This window comes from Leptodactylus fuscus, unplaced genomic scaffold (genome assembly GCF_031893055.1).
Source record: "Leptodactylus fuscus isolate aLepFus1 unplaced genomic scaffold, aLepFus1.hap2 HAP2_SCAFFOLD_246, whole genome shotgun sequence".
NCBI lineage: Eukaryota > Metazoa > Chordata > Amphibia > Anura > Leptodactylidae > Leptodactylus > Leptodactylus fuscus.
The window spans coordinates 104,332-119,256 of NW_027440269.1; the positions used below are offsets into that span (position 1 = coordinate 104,332).

Here is a 14,925-nt window from a genome sequence, read left to right on the forward strand (position 1 = left end):
TGGCCGAATGCTGTACACTGGCCAATCAACGCTGGCCAATGCATTCCTATGTGGAAATAGTCAGCTCCCTCGTAACAGCAAGCTGCCAGCTCTCCCTGTACAATACATGATTTAGTGTGCAGACTAATCACGTTGTTCTGTTCCTACGTGGTGTCGTATCGTACAGTTACGTATGTTTCCGACTTACGTCGAGATTCGGTTTACAACGCTGCGTAAGAACGGCTCAATGTCGTAAGTCGAGGACTACCTGTATATCGCTGTATATCAGGTCTTCTCTGTATCCGCTGGCTGTATATATGTTTGCACACAGGTCACGTCCTTGTTGGAGTTGGCTCGTACATGCTGTGAGCAGTCGCCGCTCTCTGCTGCTTTCTATTACGATGAGTTGGCTGATCTGGTGCAGGGCAGAAGTTTGGACGCTCAGGTCATGGTAAGATCCGTCATGGAGCGGCCGTAGGTCTCCACATACCTGTAAGTGACAGTATAAATGATAGGCCAAAGCGTGACGAGCGAGGTCATGTGAGCGCGCGCCTTAGAGAGAGGCGATAGCCACTGCCAAAGCCCTCCTAAATCTTCTGACTTCCAGCAATCACTTTACAGCTTCTTTTAGTCCCCAATGTGAGGACCTTGTCTGTAATATTAGAGCTGATCTGTCTATTGTACAGGCACATGGTCTCAGCACTTGCAGATGACGAGTTCCCAGAAGGAGGAGGGGCAGTTTTTTCTTTCAGATGTCTATGGCCGCCCCTCACTCTTGTTTCTGATGTCTATGGCCGCCCCTCACTCTTGTTTCGGATGTCTATGGCCGCCCCTCACTCTTGTTTCGGATGTCTATGGCCGCCCCTCACTCCTGTTTCTGATGTCTATGGCCGCCCCTCACTCCTGTTTCTGATGTCTATGGCCGCCCCTCACTCTTGTTTTGGATGTCTATGGCCGCCCCTCACTCCTGTTTCGGATGTCTATGGCCGCCCCTCACTCCTGTTTCTGATGTCTATGGCCGCCCCTCACTCCTGTTTCTGATGTCTATGGCCGCCCTTCACTCTTGTTTCGGATGTCTATGGCCGCCCCTCACTCTTGTTTCTGATGTCTATGGCCGCCCCTCACTCTTGTTTCAGATGTCTATGGCCGCCCCTCACTCTTGTTTCTGATGTCTATGGCCGCCCCTCACTCTTGTTTCTGATGTCTATGGCCGCCCCTCACTCTTGTTTCTGATGTCTATGGCCGCCCCTCACTCTTGTTTCTGATGTCTATGGCCGCCCCTCACTCTTGTTTCTGATGTCTATGGCCGCCCCTCACTCTTGTTTCTGATGTCTATGGCCGCCCCTCACTCTTGTTTCTGATGTCTATGGCCGCCCCTCACTCTTGTTTCGGATGTCTATGGCCGCCCCTCACTCTTGTTTCGGATGTCTATGGCCGCCCCTCACTCCTGTTTCGGATGTCTATGGCCGCCCCTCACTCTTGTTTCGGATGTCTATGGCCACCCCTCACTCCTGTTTCGGATGTCTATGGCCGCCCCTCACTCTTGTTTCTGATGTCTATGGCCGCCCCTCACTCTCTTACAGGCGGATCTTTCAGAATTTCTGATTATTTTCTTCTATGTTGTTTGATCTTCTGCTTGTTCCTCTTCGTTCTTATGTTCTGATTCATGAAATCGCAGTGTCCTGTGGGGAATAGAAGGGCCCAGGGCTGTGGCCAGTCGTTGCCCTGTCATGTCCCCTCTTTGTAGTGATGTCTGACATCTTGTCGTCTGCAGGAACATCTGAGGAAGTCGGTGCTGGAAGGTTTTCAGGACGATTATGTTGTGGATCTGGAGCAGGCCGTGGAAGGGTTTGTACACATGTCCTTGTCTCCTCTGCTGCCCCTTGTGAGGGTCTCTGCGGTCCCGCTGTCAGGCAGTGCCCATTGTGTGATCCGGTGCCAGTCTGCAGGGTCTCTGCGGTCCCGCTGTCAGGCAGTGCCCATTGTGTGATCCGGTACCAGTCTGCAGGGTCTCTGCGGTCCCGCTGTCAGGTGCTGCCCATTGTGTGATCCGGTGCCAGTCTGCAGGGTCTCTGCGGTCCCGCTGTCAGGCGCTGCCCATTGTGTGATCCGGTGCCAGTCTGCAGAGTCTCTGCGGTCCCGCTGTCAGGCAGTGCCCATTGTGTGATCCGGTGCCAGTCTGCAGGGTCTCTGCGGTCCCGCTGTCAGGCGCTGCCCATTGTGTGATCCGGTGCCAGTCTGCGGGGTCTCTGCGGTCCCGCTGTCAGGCAGTGCCCATTGTGTGATCCGGTGCCAGTCTGCAGGGTCTCTGCGGTCCCGCTGTCAGGCGCTGCCCATTGTGTGATCCGGTGCCAGTCTGCGGGGTCTCTGCGGTCCCGCTGTCAGGCGCTGCCCATTGTGTGATCCGGTGCCAGTCTGCAGGGTCTCTGCGGTCCCGCTGTCAGGCAGTGCCCATTGTGTGATCCGGTGCCAGTCTGCAGGGTCTCTGCGGTCCCGCTGTCAGGCGCTGCCCATTGTGTGATCCGGTGCCAGTCTGCAGGGTCTCTGCGGTCCCGCTGTCAGGCAGTGCCCATTGTGTGATCCGGTGCCAGTCTGCAGAGTCTCTGCGGTCCCGCTGCCCATTGTGTGATCCGGTACCAGTCTGCAGGGTCTCTGCGGTCCCGCTGTCAGGCAGTGCCCATTGTGTGATCCGGTGCCAGTCTGCAGAGTCTCTGCGGTCCCGCTGCCCATTGTGTGATCCGGTGCCAGTCTGCAGGGTCTCTGCGGTCCCGCTGTCAGGCGCTGCCCATTGTGTGATCCGGTGCCAGTCTGCAGGGTCTCTGCGGTCCCGCTGTCAGGCGCTGCCCATTGTGTGATCCGGTGCCAGTCTGCAGGGTCTCTGCGGTCCCGCTGTCAGGCAGTGCCCATTGTGTGATCCGGTACCAGTCTGCAGGGTCTCTGCGGTCCCGCTGTCAGGCAGTGCCCATTGTGTGATCCGGTGCCAGTCTGCGGGGTCTCTGCGGTCCCGCTGTCAGGCGCTGCCCATTGTGTGATCCGGTGCCAGTCTGCAGGGTCTCTGCGGTCCCGCTGTCAGGCAGTGCCCATTGTGTGATCCGGTGCCAGTCTGCAGGGTCTCTGAGGTCCCGCTGTCAGGCGCTGCCCATTGTGTGATCCGGTACCAGTCTGCAGGGTCTCTGCGGTCCCGCTGTCAGGCAGTGCCCATTGTGTGATCCGGTGCCAGTCTGCAGGGTCTCTGCGGTCCCGCTGTCAGGCGCTGCCCATTGTGTGATCCGGTGCCAGTCTGCAGGGTCTCTGCGGTCCCGCTGTCAGGTGCTGCCCATTGTGTGATCCGGTGCCAGTCTGCAGGGTCTCTGCGGTCCCGCTGTCAGGTGCTGCCCATTGTGTGATCCGGTGCCAGTCTGCAGGGTCTCTGCGGTCCCGCTGTCAGGCAGTGCCCATTGTGTGATCCGGTGCCAGTCTGCAGAGTCTCTGCGGTCCCGCTGTCAGGCAGTGCCCATTGTGTGATCCGGTGCCAGTCTGCAGGGTCTCTGCGGTCCCGCTGTCAGGCGCTGCCCATTGTGTGATCCGGTGCCAGTCTGCAGGGTCTCTGAGGTCCCGCTGTCAGGCGCTGCCCATTGTGTGATCCGGTACCAGTCTGCGGGGTCTCTGCGGTCCCGCTGTCAGGCAGTGCCCATTGTGTGATCCGGTGCCAGTCTGCAGGGTCTCTGCGGTCCCGCTGTCAGGCAGTGCCCATTGTGTGATCCGGTGCCAGTCTGCAGGGTCTCTGCAGTCCCGCTGTCAGGCGCTGCCCATTGTGTGATCCGGTGCCAGTCTGCAGGGTCTCTGCGGTCCCGCTGTCAGGCGCTGCCCATTGTGTGATCCGGTGCCAGTCTGCAGGGTCTCTGCGGTCCCGCTGTCAGGCAGTGCCCATTGTGTGATCCGGTGCCAGTCTGCAGGGTCTCTGCGGTCCCGCTGTCAGGCAGTGCCCATTGTGTGATCCGGTGCCAGTCTGCAGGGTCTCTGCGGTCCCGCTGCCCATTGTGTGATCCGGTGCCAGTCTGCAGGGTCTCTGCGGTCCCGCTGTCAGGTGCTGCCCATTGTGTGATCCGGTGCCAGTCTGCGGGGTCTCTGCGGTCCCGCTGTCAGGCGCTGCCCATTGTGTGATCCGGTACCAGTCTGCAGGGTCTCTGCGGTCCCGCTGTCAGGCGCTGCCCATTGTGTGATCCGGTGCCAGTCTGCAGGGTCTCTGCGGTCCCGCTGTCAGGCAGTGCCCATTGTGTGATCCGGTGCCAGTCTGCAGGGTCTCTGCGGTCCCGCTGCCCATTGTGTGATCCGGTGCCAGTCTGCAGGGTCTCTGCGGTCCCGCTGTCAGGTGCTGCCCATTGTGTGATCCGGTACCAGTCTGCAGGGTCTCTGCGGTCCCGCTGCCCATTGTGTGATCCGGTGCCAGTCTGCAGGGTCTCTGCGGTCCCGCTGTCAGGCGCTGCCCATTGTGTGATCCGGTGCCAGTCTGCAGGGTCTCTGCGGTCCCGCTGTCAGGCGCTGCCCATTGTGTGATCCGGTGCCAGTCTGCAGGGTCTCTGCGGTCCCGCTGTCAGGCGCTGCCCATTGTGTGATCCGGTGCCAGTCTGCAGAGTCTCTGCGGTCCCGCTGTCAGGTGCTGCCCATTGTGTGATCCGGTGCCAGTCTGCAGGGTCTCTGCGGTCCCGCTGTCAGGCGCTGCCCATTGTGTGATCCGGTGCCAGTCTGCAGAGTCTCTGCGGTCCCGCTGTCAGGCAGTGCCCATTGTGTGATCCGGTGCCAGTCTGCAGGGTCTCTGCGGTCCCGCTGTCAGGCGCTGCCCATTGTCTGATCCGGTGCCAGTCTGCGGGGTCTCTGCGGTCCCGCTGTCAGGCAGTGCCCATTGTGTGATCCGGTGCCAGTCTGCAGGGTCTCTGCGGTCCCGCTGTCAGGCGCTGCCCATTGTGTGATCCGGTGCCAGTCTGCGGGGTCTCTGCGGTCCCGCTGTCAGGCGCTGCCCATTGTGTGATCCGGTGCCAGTCTGCAGGGTCTCTGCGGTCCCGCTGTCAGGCAGTGCCCATTGTGTGATCCGGTGCCAGTCTGCAGGGTCTCTGCGGTCCCGCTGTCAGGCGCTGCCCATTGTGTGATCCGGTGCCAGTCTGCAGGGTCTCTGCGGTCCCGCTGTCAGGCAGTGCCCATTGTGTGATCCGGTGCCAGTCTGCAGGGTCTCTGCGGTCCCGCTGCCCATTGTGTGATCCGGTACCAGTCTGCAGGGTCTCTGCGGTCCCGCTGTCAGGCAGTGCCCATTGTGTGATCCGGTGCCAGTCTGCAGAGTCTCTGCGGTCCCGCTGCCCATTGTGTGATCCGGTGCCAGTCTGCAGGGTCTCTGCGGTCCCGCTGTCAGGCGCTGCCCATTGTGTGATCCGGTGCCAGTCTGCAGGGTCTCTGCGGTCCCGCTGTCAGGCGCTGCCCATTGTGTGATCCGGTGCCAGTCTGCAGGGTCTCTGCGGTCCCGCTGTCAGGCAGTGCCCATTGTGTGATCCGGTACCAGTCTGCAGGGTCTCTGCGGTCCCGCTGTCAGGCAGTGCCCATTGTGTGATCCGGTGCCAGTCTGCGGGGTCTCTGCGGTCCCGCTGTCAGGCGCTGCCCATTGTGTGATCCGGTGCCAGTCTGCAGGGTCTCTGCGGTCCCGCTGTCAGGCAGTGCCCATTGTGTGATCCGGTGCCAGTCTGCAGGGTCTCTGCGGTCCCGCTGTCAGGTGCTGCCCATTGTGTGATCCGGTGCCAGTCTGCAGGGTCTCTGCGGTCCCGCTGCCCATTGTGTGATCCGGTGCCAGTCTGCAGGGTCTCTGCGGTCCCGCTGTCAGGCAGTGCCCATTGTGTGATCCGGTGCCAGTCTGCAGGGTCTCTGCGGTCCCGCTGTCAGGCAGTGCCCATTGTGTGATCCGGTGCCAGTCTGCGGGGTCTCTGAGGTCCCGCTGTCAGGCGCTGCCCATTGTGTGATCCGGTACCAGTCTGCAGGGTCTCTGCGGTCCCGCTGTCAGGCAGTGCCCATTGTGTGATCCGGTGCCAGTCTGCAGGGTCTCTGCGGTCCCGCTGTCAGGCGCTGCCCATTGTGTGATCCGGTGCCAGTCTGCAGGGTCTCTGCGGTCCCGCTGTCAGGTGCTGCCCATTGTGTGATCCGGTGCCAGTCTGCAGGGTCTCTGCGGTCCCGCTGTCAGGTGCTGCCCATTGTGTGATCCGGTGCCAGTCTGCAGGGTCTCTGCGGTCCCGCTGTCAGGCAGTGCCCATTGTGTGATCCGGTGCCAGTCTGCAGAGTCTCTGCGGTCCCGCTGTCAGGCAGTGCCCATTGTGTGATCCGGTGCCAGTCTGCAGGGTCTCTGCGGTCCCGCTGTCAGGCGCTGCCCATTGTGTGATCCGGTGCCAGTCTGCAGGGTCTCTGCGGTCCCGCTGTCAGGCGCTGCCCATTGTGTGATCCGGTGCCAGTCTGCAGGGTCTCTGAGGTCCCGCTGTCAGGCGCTGCCCATTGTGTGATCCGGTACCAGTCTGCGGGGTCTATGCGGTCCCGCTGTCAGGCAGTGCCCATTGTGTGATCCGGTGCCAGTCTGCAGGGTCTCTGCGGTCCCGCTGTCAGGCAGTGCCCATTGTGTGATCCGGTGCCAGTCTGCAGGGTCTCTGCAGTCCCGCTGTCAGGCGCTGCCCATTGTGTGATCCGGTGCCAGTCTGCAGGGTCTCTGCGGTCCCGCTGTCAGGCGCTGCCCATTGTGTGATCCGGTGCCAGTCTGCAGGGTCTCTGCGGTCCCGCTGTCAGGCAGTGCCCATTGTGTGATCCGGTGCCAGTCTGCAGGGTCTCTGCGGTCCCGCTGTCAGGCAGTGCCCATTGTGTGATCCGGTGCCAGTCTGCAGGGTCTCTGCGGTCCCGCTGCCCATTGTGTGATCCGGTGCCAGTCTGCAGGGTCTCTGCGGTCCCGCTGTCAGGTGCTGCCCATTGTGTGATCCGGTGCCAGTCTGCGGGGTCTCTGCGGTCCCGCTGTCAGGCGCTGCCCATTGTGTGATCCGGTACCAGTCTGCAGGGTCTCTGCGGTCCCGCTGTCAGGCGCTGCCCATTGTGTGATCCGGTGCCAGTCTGCAGGGTCTCTGCGGTCCCGCTGTCAGGCAATGCCAATTGTGTGATCCGGTGCCAGTCTGCAGGGTCTCTGCGGTCCCGCTGCCCATTGTGTGATCCGGTGCCAGTCTGCAGGGTCTCTGCGGTCCCGCTGTCAGGTGCTGCCCATTGTGTGATCCGGTACCAGTCTGCAGGGTCTCTGCGGTCCCGCTGTCAGGCAGTGCCCATTGTGTGATCCGGTGCCAGTCTGCAGGGTCTCTGCGGTCCCGCTGTCAGGCGCTGCCCATTGTGTGATCCGGTGCCAGTCTGCAGAGTCTCTGCGGTCCCGCTGTCAGGTGCTGCCCATTGTGTGATCCGGTGCCAGTCTGCAGGGTCTCTGCAGTCCCGCTGTCAGGCGCTGCCCATTGTGTGATCCGGTGCCAGTCTGCAGGGTCTCTGCGGTCCCGCTGTCAGGCGCTGCCCATTGTGTGATCCGGTGCCAGTCTGCAGGGTCTCTGCGGTCCCGCTGTCAGGCGCTGCCCATTGTGTGATCCGGTGCCAGTCTGCAGGGTCTCTGCGGTCCCGCTGTCAGGTGCTGCCCATTGTGTGATCCGGTGCCAGTCTGCAGGGTCTCTGCGGTCCCGCTGTCAGGCGCTGCCCATTGTGTGATCCGGTGCCAGTCTGCAGGGTCTCTGCGGTCCCGCTGTCAGGCAGTGCCCATTGTGTGATCCGGTACCAGTCTGCGGGGTCTCTGCGGTCCCGCTGTCAGGCGCTGCCCATTGTGTGATCCGGTGCCAGTCTGCAGGGTCTCTGCGGTCCCGCTGTCAGGCAGTGCCCATTGTGTGATCCGGTGCCAGTCTGCGGGGTCTCTGCGGTCCCGCTGTCAGGCGCTGCCCATTGTGTGATCCGGTGCCAGTCTGCAGGGTCTCTGCGGTCCCGCTGTCAGGCAGTGCCCATTGTGTGATCCGGTGCCAGTCTGCAGGGTCTCTGAGGTCCCGCTGTCAGGCGCTGCCCATTGTGTGATCCGGTACCAGTCTGCAGGGTCTCTGCGGTCCCGCTGTCAGGCAGTGCCCATTGTGTGATCCGGTGCCAGTCTGCAGAGTCTCTGCGGTCCCGCTGTCAGGCGCTGCCCATTGTGTGATCCGGTGCCAGTCTGCAGGGTCTCTGCGGTCCCGCTGTCAGGTGCTGCCCATTGTGTGATCCGGTGCCAGTCTGCAGGGTCTCTGCGGTCCCGCTGTCAGGCAGTGCCCATTGTGTGATCCGGTGCCAGTCTGCAGAGTCTCTGCGGTCCCGCTGTCAGGCGCTGCCCATTGTGTGATCCGGTACCAGTCTGCAGGGTCTCTGCGGTCCCGCTGCCCATTGTGTGATCCGGTGCCAGTCTGCAGGGTCTCTGCGGTCCCGCTGTCAGGCAGTGCCCATTGTGTGATCCGGTGCCAGTCTGCAGGGTCTCTGCGGTCCCGCTGTCAGGCGCTGCCCATTGTGTGATCCGGTGCCAGTCTGCAGGGTCTCTGAGGTCCCGCTGTCAGGCGCTGCCCATTGTGTGATCCGGTACCAGTCTGCGGGGTCTCTGCGGTCCCGCTGTCAGGCGCTGCCCATTGTGTGATCCGGTGCCAGTCTGCAGGGTCTCTGCGGTCCCGCTGTCAGGCGCTGCCCATTGTGTGATCCGGTGCCAGTCTGCAGGGTCTCTGCGGTCCCGCTGTCAGGCAGTGCCCATTGTGTGATCCGGTGCCAGTCTGCAGGGTCTCTGCGGTCCCGCTGTCAGGTGCTGCCCATTGTGTGATCCGGTGCCAGTCTGCAGGGTCTCTGCGGTCCCGCTGCCCATTGTGTGATCCGGTGCCAGTCTGCAGGGTCTCTGCGGTCCCGCTGTCAGGTGCTGCCCATTGTGTGATCCGGTGCCAGTCTGCAGGGTCTCTGCGGTCCCGCTGTCAGGCGCTGCCCATTGTGTGATCCGGTGCCAGTCTGCAGGGTCTCTGCGGTCCCGCTGTCAGGTGCTGCCCATTGTGTGATCCGGTGCCAGTCTGCAGGGTCTCTGCGGTCCCGCTGCCCATTGTGTGATCCGGTGCCAGTCTGCAGGGTCTCTGCGGTCCCGCTGTCAGGCAGTGCCCATTGTGTGATCCGGTGCCAGTCTGCAGGGTCTCTGAGGTCCCGCTGTCAGGCGCTGCCCATTGTGTGATCCGGTGCCAGTCTGCAGGGTCTCTGCGGTCCCGCTGTCAGGCGCTGCCCATTGTGTGATCCGGTGCCAGTCTGCAGAGTCTCTGCGGTCCCGCTGTCAGGTGCTGCCCATTGTGTGATCCGGTGCCAGTCTGCAGGGTCTCTGCGGTCCCGCTGTCAGGCGCTGCCCATTGTGTGATCCGGTGCCAGTCTGCAGAGTCTCTGCGGTCCCGCTGTCAGGTGCTGCCCATTGTGTGATCCGGTGCCAGTCTGCAGGGTCTCTGCGGTCCCGCTGTCAGGCGCTGCCCATTGTGTGATCCGGTGCCAGTCTGCAGGGTCTCTGCGGTCCCGCTGTCAGGCGCTGCCCATTGTGTGATCCGGTGCCAGTCTGCAGGGTCTCTGCGGTCCCGCTGTCAGGCGCTGCCCATTGTGTGATCCGGTGCCAGTCTGCAGGGTCTCTGCGGTCCCGCTGTCAGGCGCTGCCCATTGTGTGATCCGGTGCCAGTCTGCAGGGTCTCTGCGGTCCCGCTGTCAGGCGCTGCCCATTGTGTGATCCGGTGCCAGTCTGCAGGGTCTCTGCGGTCCCGTCTGCCCCAGGTCTCTCGTGCGATGTCACGTGGTGACCGTGCTCTGTGAGCTTCTAGTCTCTTCTGTTCTGTCTACAGGAGCCACTTGTTCCCAGTGAAAGCCCTGTATAACCTGGAGGATGAGGAGGAGAGTCAGGGCGCCGTGGTCATCAACCTGCTGCCGCTGCTGTCCTTAGATGTGGCTCATAAAGGCGGAGAAGGTCGGTGAGTAGCAGATGTGCCGCTCGTGGTTACTGCCGCCGTTACGTCGCCTATAGATGGCAGACTGACGACTCTGTGAGCTGCTTGTTCTGCCGATTGTTTGAGGAAGGTTCCTGGAGGGATCGGGCAGTACTAACCCTATAATTCCGGGTATGGCCGGATCCACCCGCTGCACGATATAATGGACGCCTGCTGAATCTAACCCATGACCTCTTCCTCCCACAGCCTCGTGTCTCCTCTTTGCCTGAGCCCGTTTTTCCGTCTTTTACGGCTTTGCATAGAAGACGAGTTTGATGGGAACTTGGATGAGATTGACGCATTGTTAGGTATAGCCAAGCTGCATGAATTGTAAGCTCTGTGATCCAGGGTAGGCGGCATCTCTTCATATATGGTGTCCCTCTATAGGCTGTCCGCTGTACCTCACAGACCTGGACGTCACAGACAAGATGGAGGCTCTGTCCAAACATGAAGGAGAGTTCCTGTGCTCGCTCCTCTTCCTGGCTATTAATTGGTTCATAGAGGTAAATTTCCTGGTTTGGGCCCGTTCATCTGTTGGAAAATGATGAGAAATTCGAGGTGGACGTTGGTTTTGGCTTGTTCTGTCTGATCTGTCACGGCCCAGATAAATAGACCTAACCATTGGGGAATCTGCAGCAGCATTGAGCAGGACACTTCGCTTTTCATGCCATATTCCTCTGTGTGAACAGGGCCGTGAAGGTAAATGTGATGGCTCTTGTAGCTGAACCCCTGGACTGACAGCCGACTCTTTCCTGCAGGTCATCAACGCCTTCTGTAAGCAGCCCAACGCCGACATGAAAGGGAAGGTGCTGCGCCGCCTGCAGAACATCACATGGCTGCGCTCCGCCCTGGAGAAGTGTCTGCCCGGTACCTCCTCCGCTCACACAACTTTGGTTTTTATGACATATGGCCCCGGACGGACAGGAATGGTAGACGTCCGCTAGAACCTGCATGTCCACCCTGCAACCCACAATTCTCACGTCAGATAATAAGGCGCTATGAGTTTTGGGGTTTGTTCGTCTGGGAATTTAGTATCTTTGCACAAATTATTCCTCCTAACCAGATTGGGTATGGTTGGCCTGGCCAGCGGTGAACCCCACATTTATCAGCTGGGCCTTATTCAAAAGTCTTAGTTTCACCCCAGTAGGGGGCAGTATTACCGCAACATCTTGGGCGGGAGGACATCGCCTTTATTATAAAATCGTCATGAAGTCTGGAGAGGGCGCAGGTCCTGTGCCTGGAGGACGGTCACTCACATTCAGCTTTGCTTTCCTCAGCCTGTCCTGGTTATATTCCTCCATGTGCTCGTCCTGACTGTGAGCAGATAAAGGGGTTGTCTCCGCCATTACCTGCAGCCACCGTCACAAAGAAGACAAGGAAAGGTTTGTACAATGGGGGGACGTCTATATAGTATACAGGAGACGTCTGACATTACCGCACCTCTCCTCCTGACTGTAGGGGGCGGTACTGGGGTAGTATATAGTATACAGGAGACGTCTGACATTACCGCACCTCTCCTCCTGACTGTAGGGGGCGGTACTGGGGTAGGATTCGGTTCCTTTCTATCCAGTATAACTAGGAGGGTGATGAAGGATCAGGTGTTTCGGGCCCCCGTTGCCTGCTGTGGCCCTGAGGTGCCGGAGTGGCCGCACTTGTGTCTTTGCTCATTTCACTTTGTGTTATATTGAAGGAAAGAAGCGGCCGCTGCCAGACGGAAAGAATTTGTCTACAGAAGGTTCGCAGATTGAGGATCAGCTGGAGTCTGTGCCGCTGGTGGAGAAGGTAGGAAGTCTCTGTGGTAGTGGGGGGGGCCACGTGTCATGTCCAGGTCTCCGGTCTCACCATGGTGTCCACGCTCCAGGAGAAGGACGAGAGCAGCCAACCCTCCATCAGCCTCAGCAGCTTCCGACTCTTCTTTAGGGAGCTGGATATGGATGTGTTCGCGGTTCTCCAGAGTGGTCTTGTCTCGCGCTCACTGCTGGATTCTAACATGTGTACAAAGGTAACGTCCGTGTCAGTAGATCCACATGTGGGGGGTCTGTACAGAAGAGCCCCTTACCCTTGTGTGCTGTGCCCTGCAGGCTACAGAAGTGGTGCAATTGGGACCTGCAGAGCTTGTCTTTCTCCTGGAGGACTTAAGCCGCAAAACCGAGCACATCCTAAGTACCAAGAAAGCGCTGGTCCTGAAGGTAACGTAAAGCCCACTCTGCTCCCGTGTCATCCGACGGCTGGGGGCCTGCTCAGGCTTTGTGTCCATACACAATCCTGCTGGATTGTAGAGGAAGGTCCGTATACTACTAGAGTATATACTGCCCTAGCTCCGGGGTGACTCCCAGCCCTGCAGATATTGGGACATACAAGCTCAAGATTGTGGATGAGGCAGATTCTTCATTGTTCTGTAGGTGAAGGATATGAAGGACGCCGAGTACTCACATCTGCGCCAGAAGACTCCGCAAGAAGTGGCACAAGTGGTCGTCGGACTCCTGAACCCCCTGTGCAACCATGTGGAGAATTTGCACAACTACTTCCAGGTGATGAGACAGCGGCCTTGTGTACAATGATGGGATGAGTTGTCCTCCATGCAGGGGGCTGCAGTGTCTGGGTGGGATGGACATTGGTGTGTAGTGACATCCTTACAGGCGCTGCCGCTGTTATATGGCGGTCACTTGCTGGTGGCCTTTTGTCTTCTCATGGTTTTCTTGTTTAGCAGACAGTCCAGGCTGACCATCGGGACGTGGTGGACGTGAAGGATCTCCAGCACATGGCCGTCTGCTATCAGCTGCTCCTGCACATTTTCTGCTCCCTGTTTTCCTGGTTTGTGCGCTCTTTTTCCTTGGCACCTCCTGGGGGTCTTGTGATGGGGGCGGTGGGGTAGATTTGGTTAGACTGATGCTGGCATTGTCATCTCTGCAGGAATGGATTTTTGCAGCCTGAAAACAGGAGCTTGTTGTTGTCGGCCCTTTCTGTGTTTGTGGGCAGAATACAGGAGTGCGAGGTGCTGCCGGATCTGGAGGAGCAGGTCAGGTAATTCCCCCCCCCCCCTCTTTAAACTTCAGTGCCGGCTTCACCTTGTGCCTGTTCTGATGAGTTTTTCTTCTCAGCCACAGTTTCAGCTACTTTCAGAACTTGTGCAGCAGCGTCCCCTCCTTCCCCGCTGCCCTGAGCCTCACACAGCTGCTTATTACACTGGTAGAGAAGACCCCCAGCACTGCCCCCTACCGCAGCAAGATCGGTATATACCTGCCCCTCACTCATTGCGTCCTGCAGGTACGAGGTGCAGGGGTTAATTCCTCTTCTTTTTGGTCGCAGCTTCTATTGTGAAAGGTTTTCTGTGCCGGTCCTGGATCCAGCCCAGCGGGGAGCCTGACAGGGGGATTCGATTTAATGAGACGCTACAGAGCCTGCTGTGGTGAGTGGGGGCCATGTGCTGCCTCTCTAGGGCGCCCTGCACAGAGCATGATGGAGAACTGTCCCTGCAGAACGAAACGCAGTAATACATGTTTATATTTCTGCCTTCCAGTATTTATCTAGATTATGCAGATATTCTACAAGCTATCGAAGAAATCTGTGGAACTGGAGTGCCTGAGCTGACAAACACTGCTAAGGATGGAAACTCGTCCACTTACCCCACTCTAAGCAGGTAGGAGCGGATAATCTGCAGACAGATCACATACTACACAGCCCGGATGGAGTGTCCTCGCCCTGTGGTATGGGGCCCGGATGGAGTGTCCTCGCCCTGTGCTATGGGGCCCGGATAGAGTGCCCTCACCCTGTGGTATGGGGCCCGGATAGAGTGTCCTCGCCCTGTGGTATGGGGCCCGGATGGAGTGTCCTCGCCCTGTGCTATGGGGCCCGGATGGAGTGTCCTCACCCTGTGCTACGGGCCCGGATGGAGTGTCCTCGCACTGTGGTATGGGGCTGGATGTAGTGTCCTCACCCTGTGGTATGGGGCCCGGATGGAGTGTCCTCACCCTGTGGTATGGGGCCCGGATGTAGTGTCCTCACCCTGTGCTATGGGGCCCGGATGGAGTGTCCTCACCCTGTGCTACGGGCCCGGATGGAGTGTCCTCGCACTGTGGTTTGGGGCCCGGATGTAGTGTCCTCACCCTGTGCTATGGGGCCCGGATGGAGTGTCCTCACCCTGTGGTATGGGCCCGGATGGAGTGTCCTCGCACTGTGGTATGGAGCCCGGATGTAGTGTCCTCGCCCTGTGCTACGGGCCCGGATGGAGTGTCCTCGCACTGTGGTATGGAGCCCGGATGTAGTGTCCTCGCCCTGTGCTATGGGGCCCGGATGGAGTGTCCTCACCCTGTGCTACGGGCCCGGATGGAGTGTCCTCGCACTGTGGTATGGGGCCCGGATGTAGTGTCCTCGCCCTGTGCTATGGGGCCCGGATGGAGTGTCCTCACCCTGTGCTACGGGCCCGGATGGAGTGTCCTCGCACTGTGGTATGGGGCCCGGATGTAGTGTCCTCACCCTGTGCTATGGGGCCCGGATGGAGTGTCCTCACCCTGTGGTATGGGGCCCGGATAGAGTGTCCTCGCCCTGTGGTATGGGGCCCGGATGGAGTGTCCTCGCCCTGTGCTATGGGGCCCGGATGGAGTGTCCTCACCCTGTGCTACGGGCCCGGATGGAGTGTCCTCGCACTGTGGTATGGGGCCCGGATGTAGTGTCCTCACCCTGTGCTATGGGGCCCGGATGGAGTGTCCTCACCCTGTGCTACGGGCCCGGATGGAGTGTCCTCGCACTGTGGTTTGGGGCCCGGATGTAGTGTCCTCACCCTGTGCTATGGGCCCGGATGGAGTGTCCTTACCCTGTGGTATGGGGCCCTGATGGAGTGTCCTCACCCTGTGGTATGGGGCCCTGATGGAGTGTCCTCACCCTGTGGTATGGGGCCCGGATGTAGTGTCCTCGCCCTGTGGTATGG

At 60.0% G+C, this 14,925-nt stretch overlaps 1 protein-coding gene across 1 annotated transcript in view; it reads left to right on the plus strand.

The window, feature by feature from the left end:
* The window catches only part of FANCD2 (FA complementation group D2), a 64,636-nt gene that overhangs the window by 39,816 nt on the left and 9,895 nt on the right, over nt 1-14,925 (plus strand). Inside the window, exons 20-35 of the mRNA XM_075261653.1 lie at nt 311-430; nt 1,754-1,827; nt 9,858-9,983; nt 10,206-10,306; nt 10,386-10,501; nt 10,757-10,865; nt 11,276-11,380; nt 11,689-11,780; nt 11,860-12,000; nt 12,080-12,187; nt 12,401-12,529; nt 12,709-12,812; nt 12,912-13,022; nt 13,100-13,230; nt 13,308-13,407; nt 13,519-13,638. Of these exons, the coding sequence (XP_075117754.1) occupies nt 311-430; nt 1,754-1,827; nt 9,858-9,983; nt 10,206-10,306; nt 10,386-10,501; nt 10,757-10,865; nt 11,276-11,380; nt 11,689-11,780; nt 11,860-12,000; nt 12,080-12,187; nt 12,401-12,529; nt 12,709-12,812; nt 12,912-13,022; nt 13,100-13,230; nt 13,308-13,407; nt 13,519-13,638 (1,787 nt within the window). The remainder of the gene's footprint in view (nt 1-310; nt 431-1,753; nt 1,828-9,857; nt 9,984-10,205; nt 10,307-10,385; nt 10,502-10,756; nt 10,866-11,275; nt 11,381-11,688; nt 11,781-11,859; nt 12,001-12,079; nt 12,188-12,400; nt 12,530-12,708; nt 12,813-12,911; nt 13,023-13,099; nt 13,231-13,307; nt 13,408-13,518; nt 13,639-14,925) is intronic.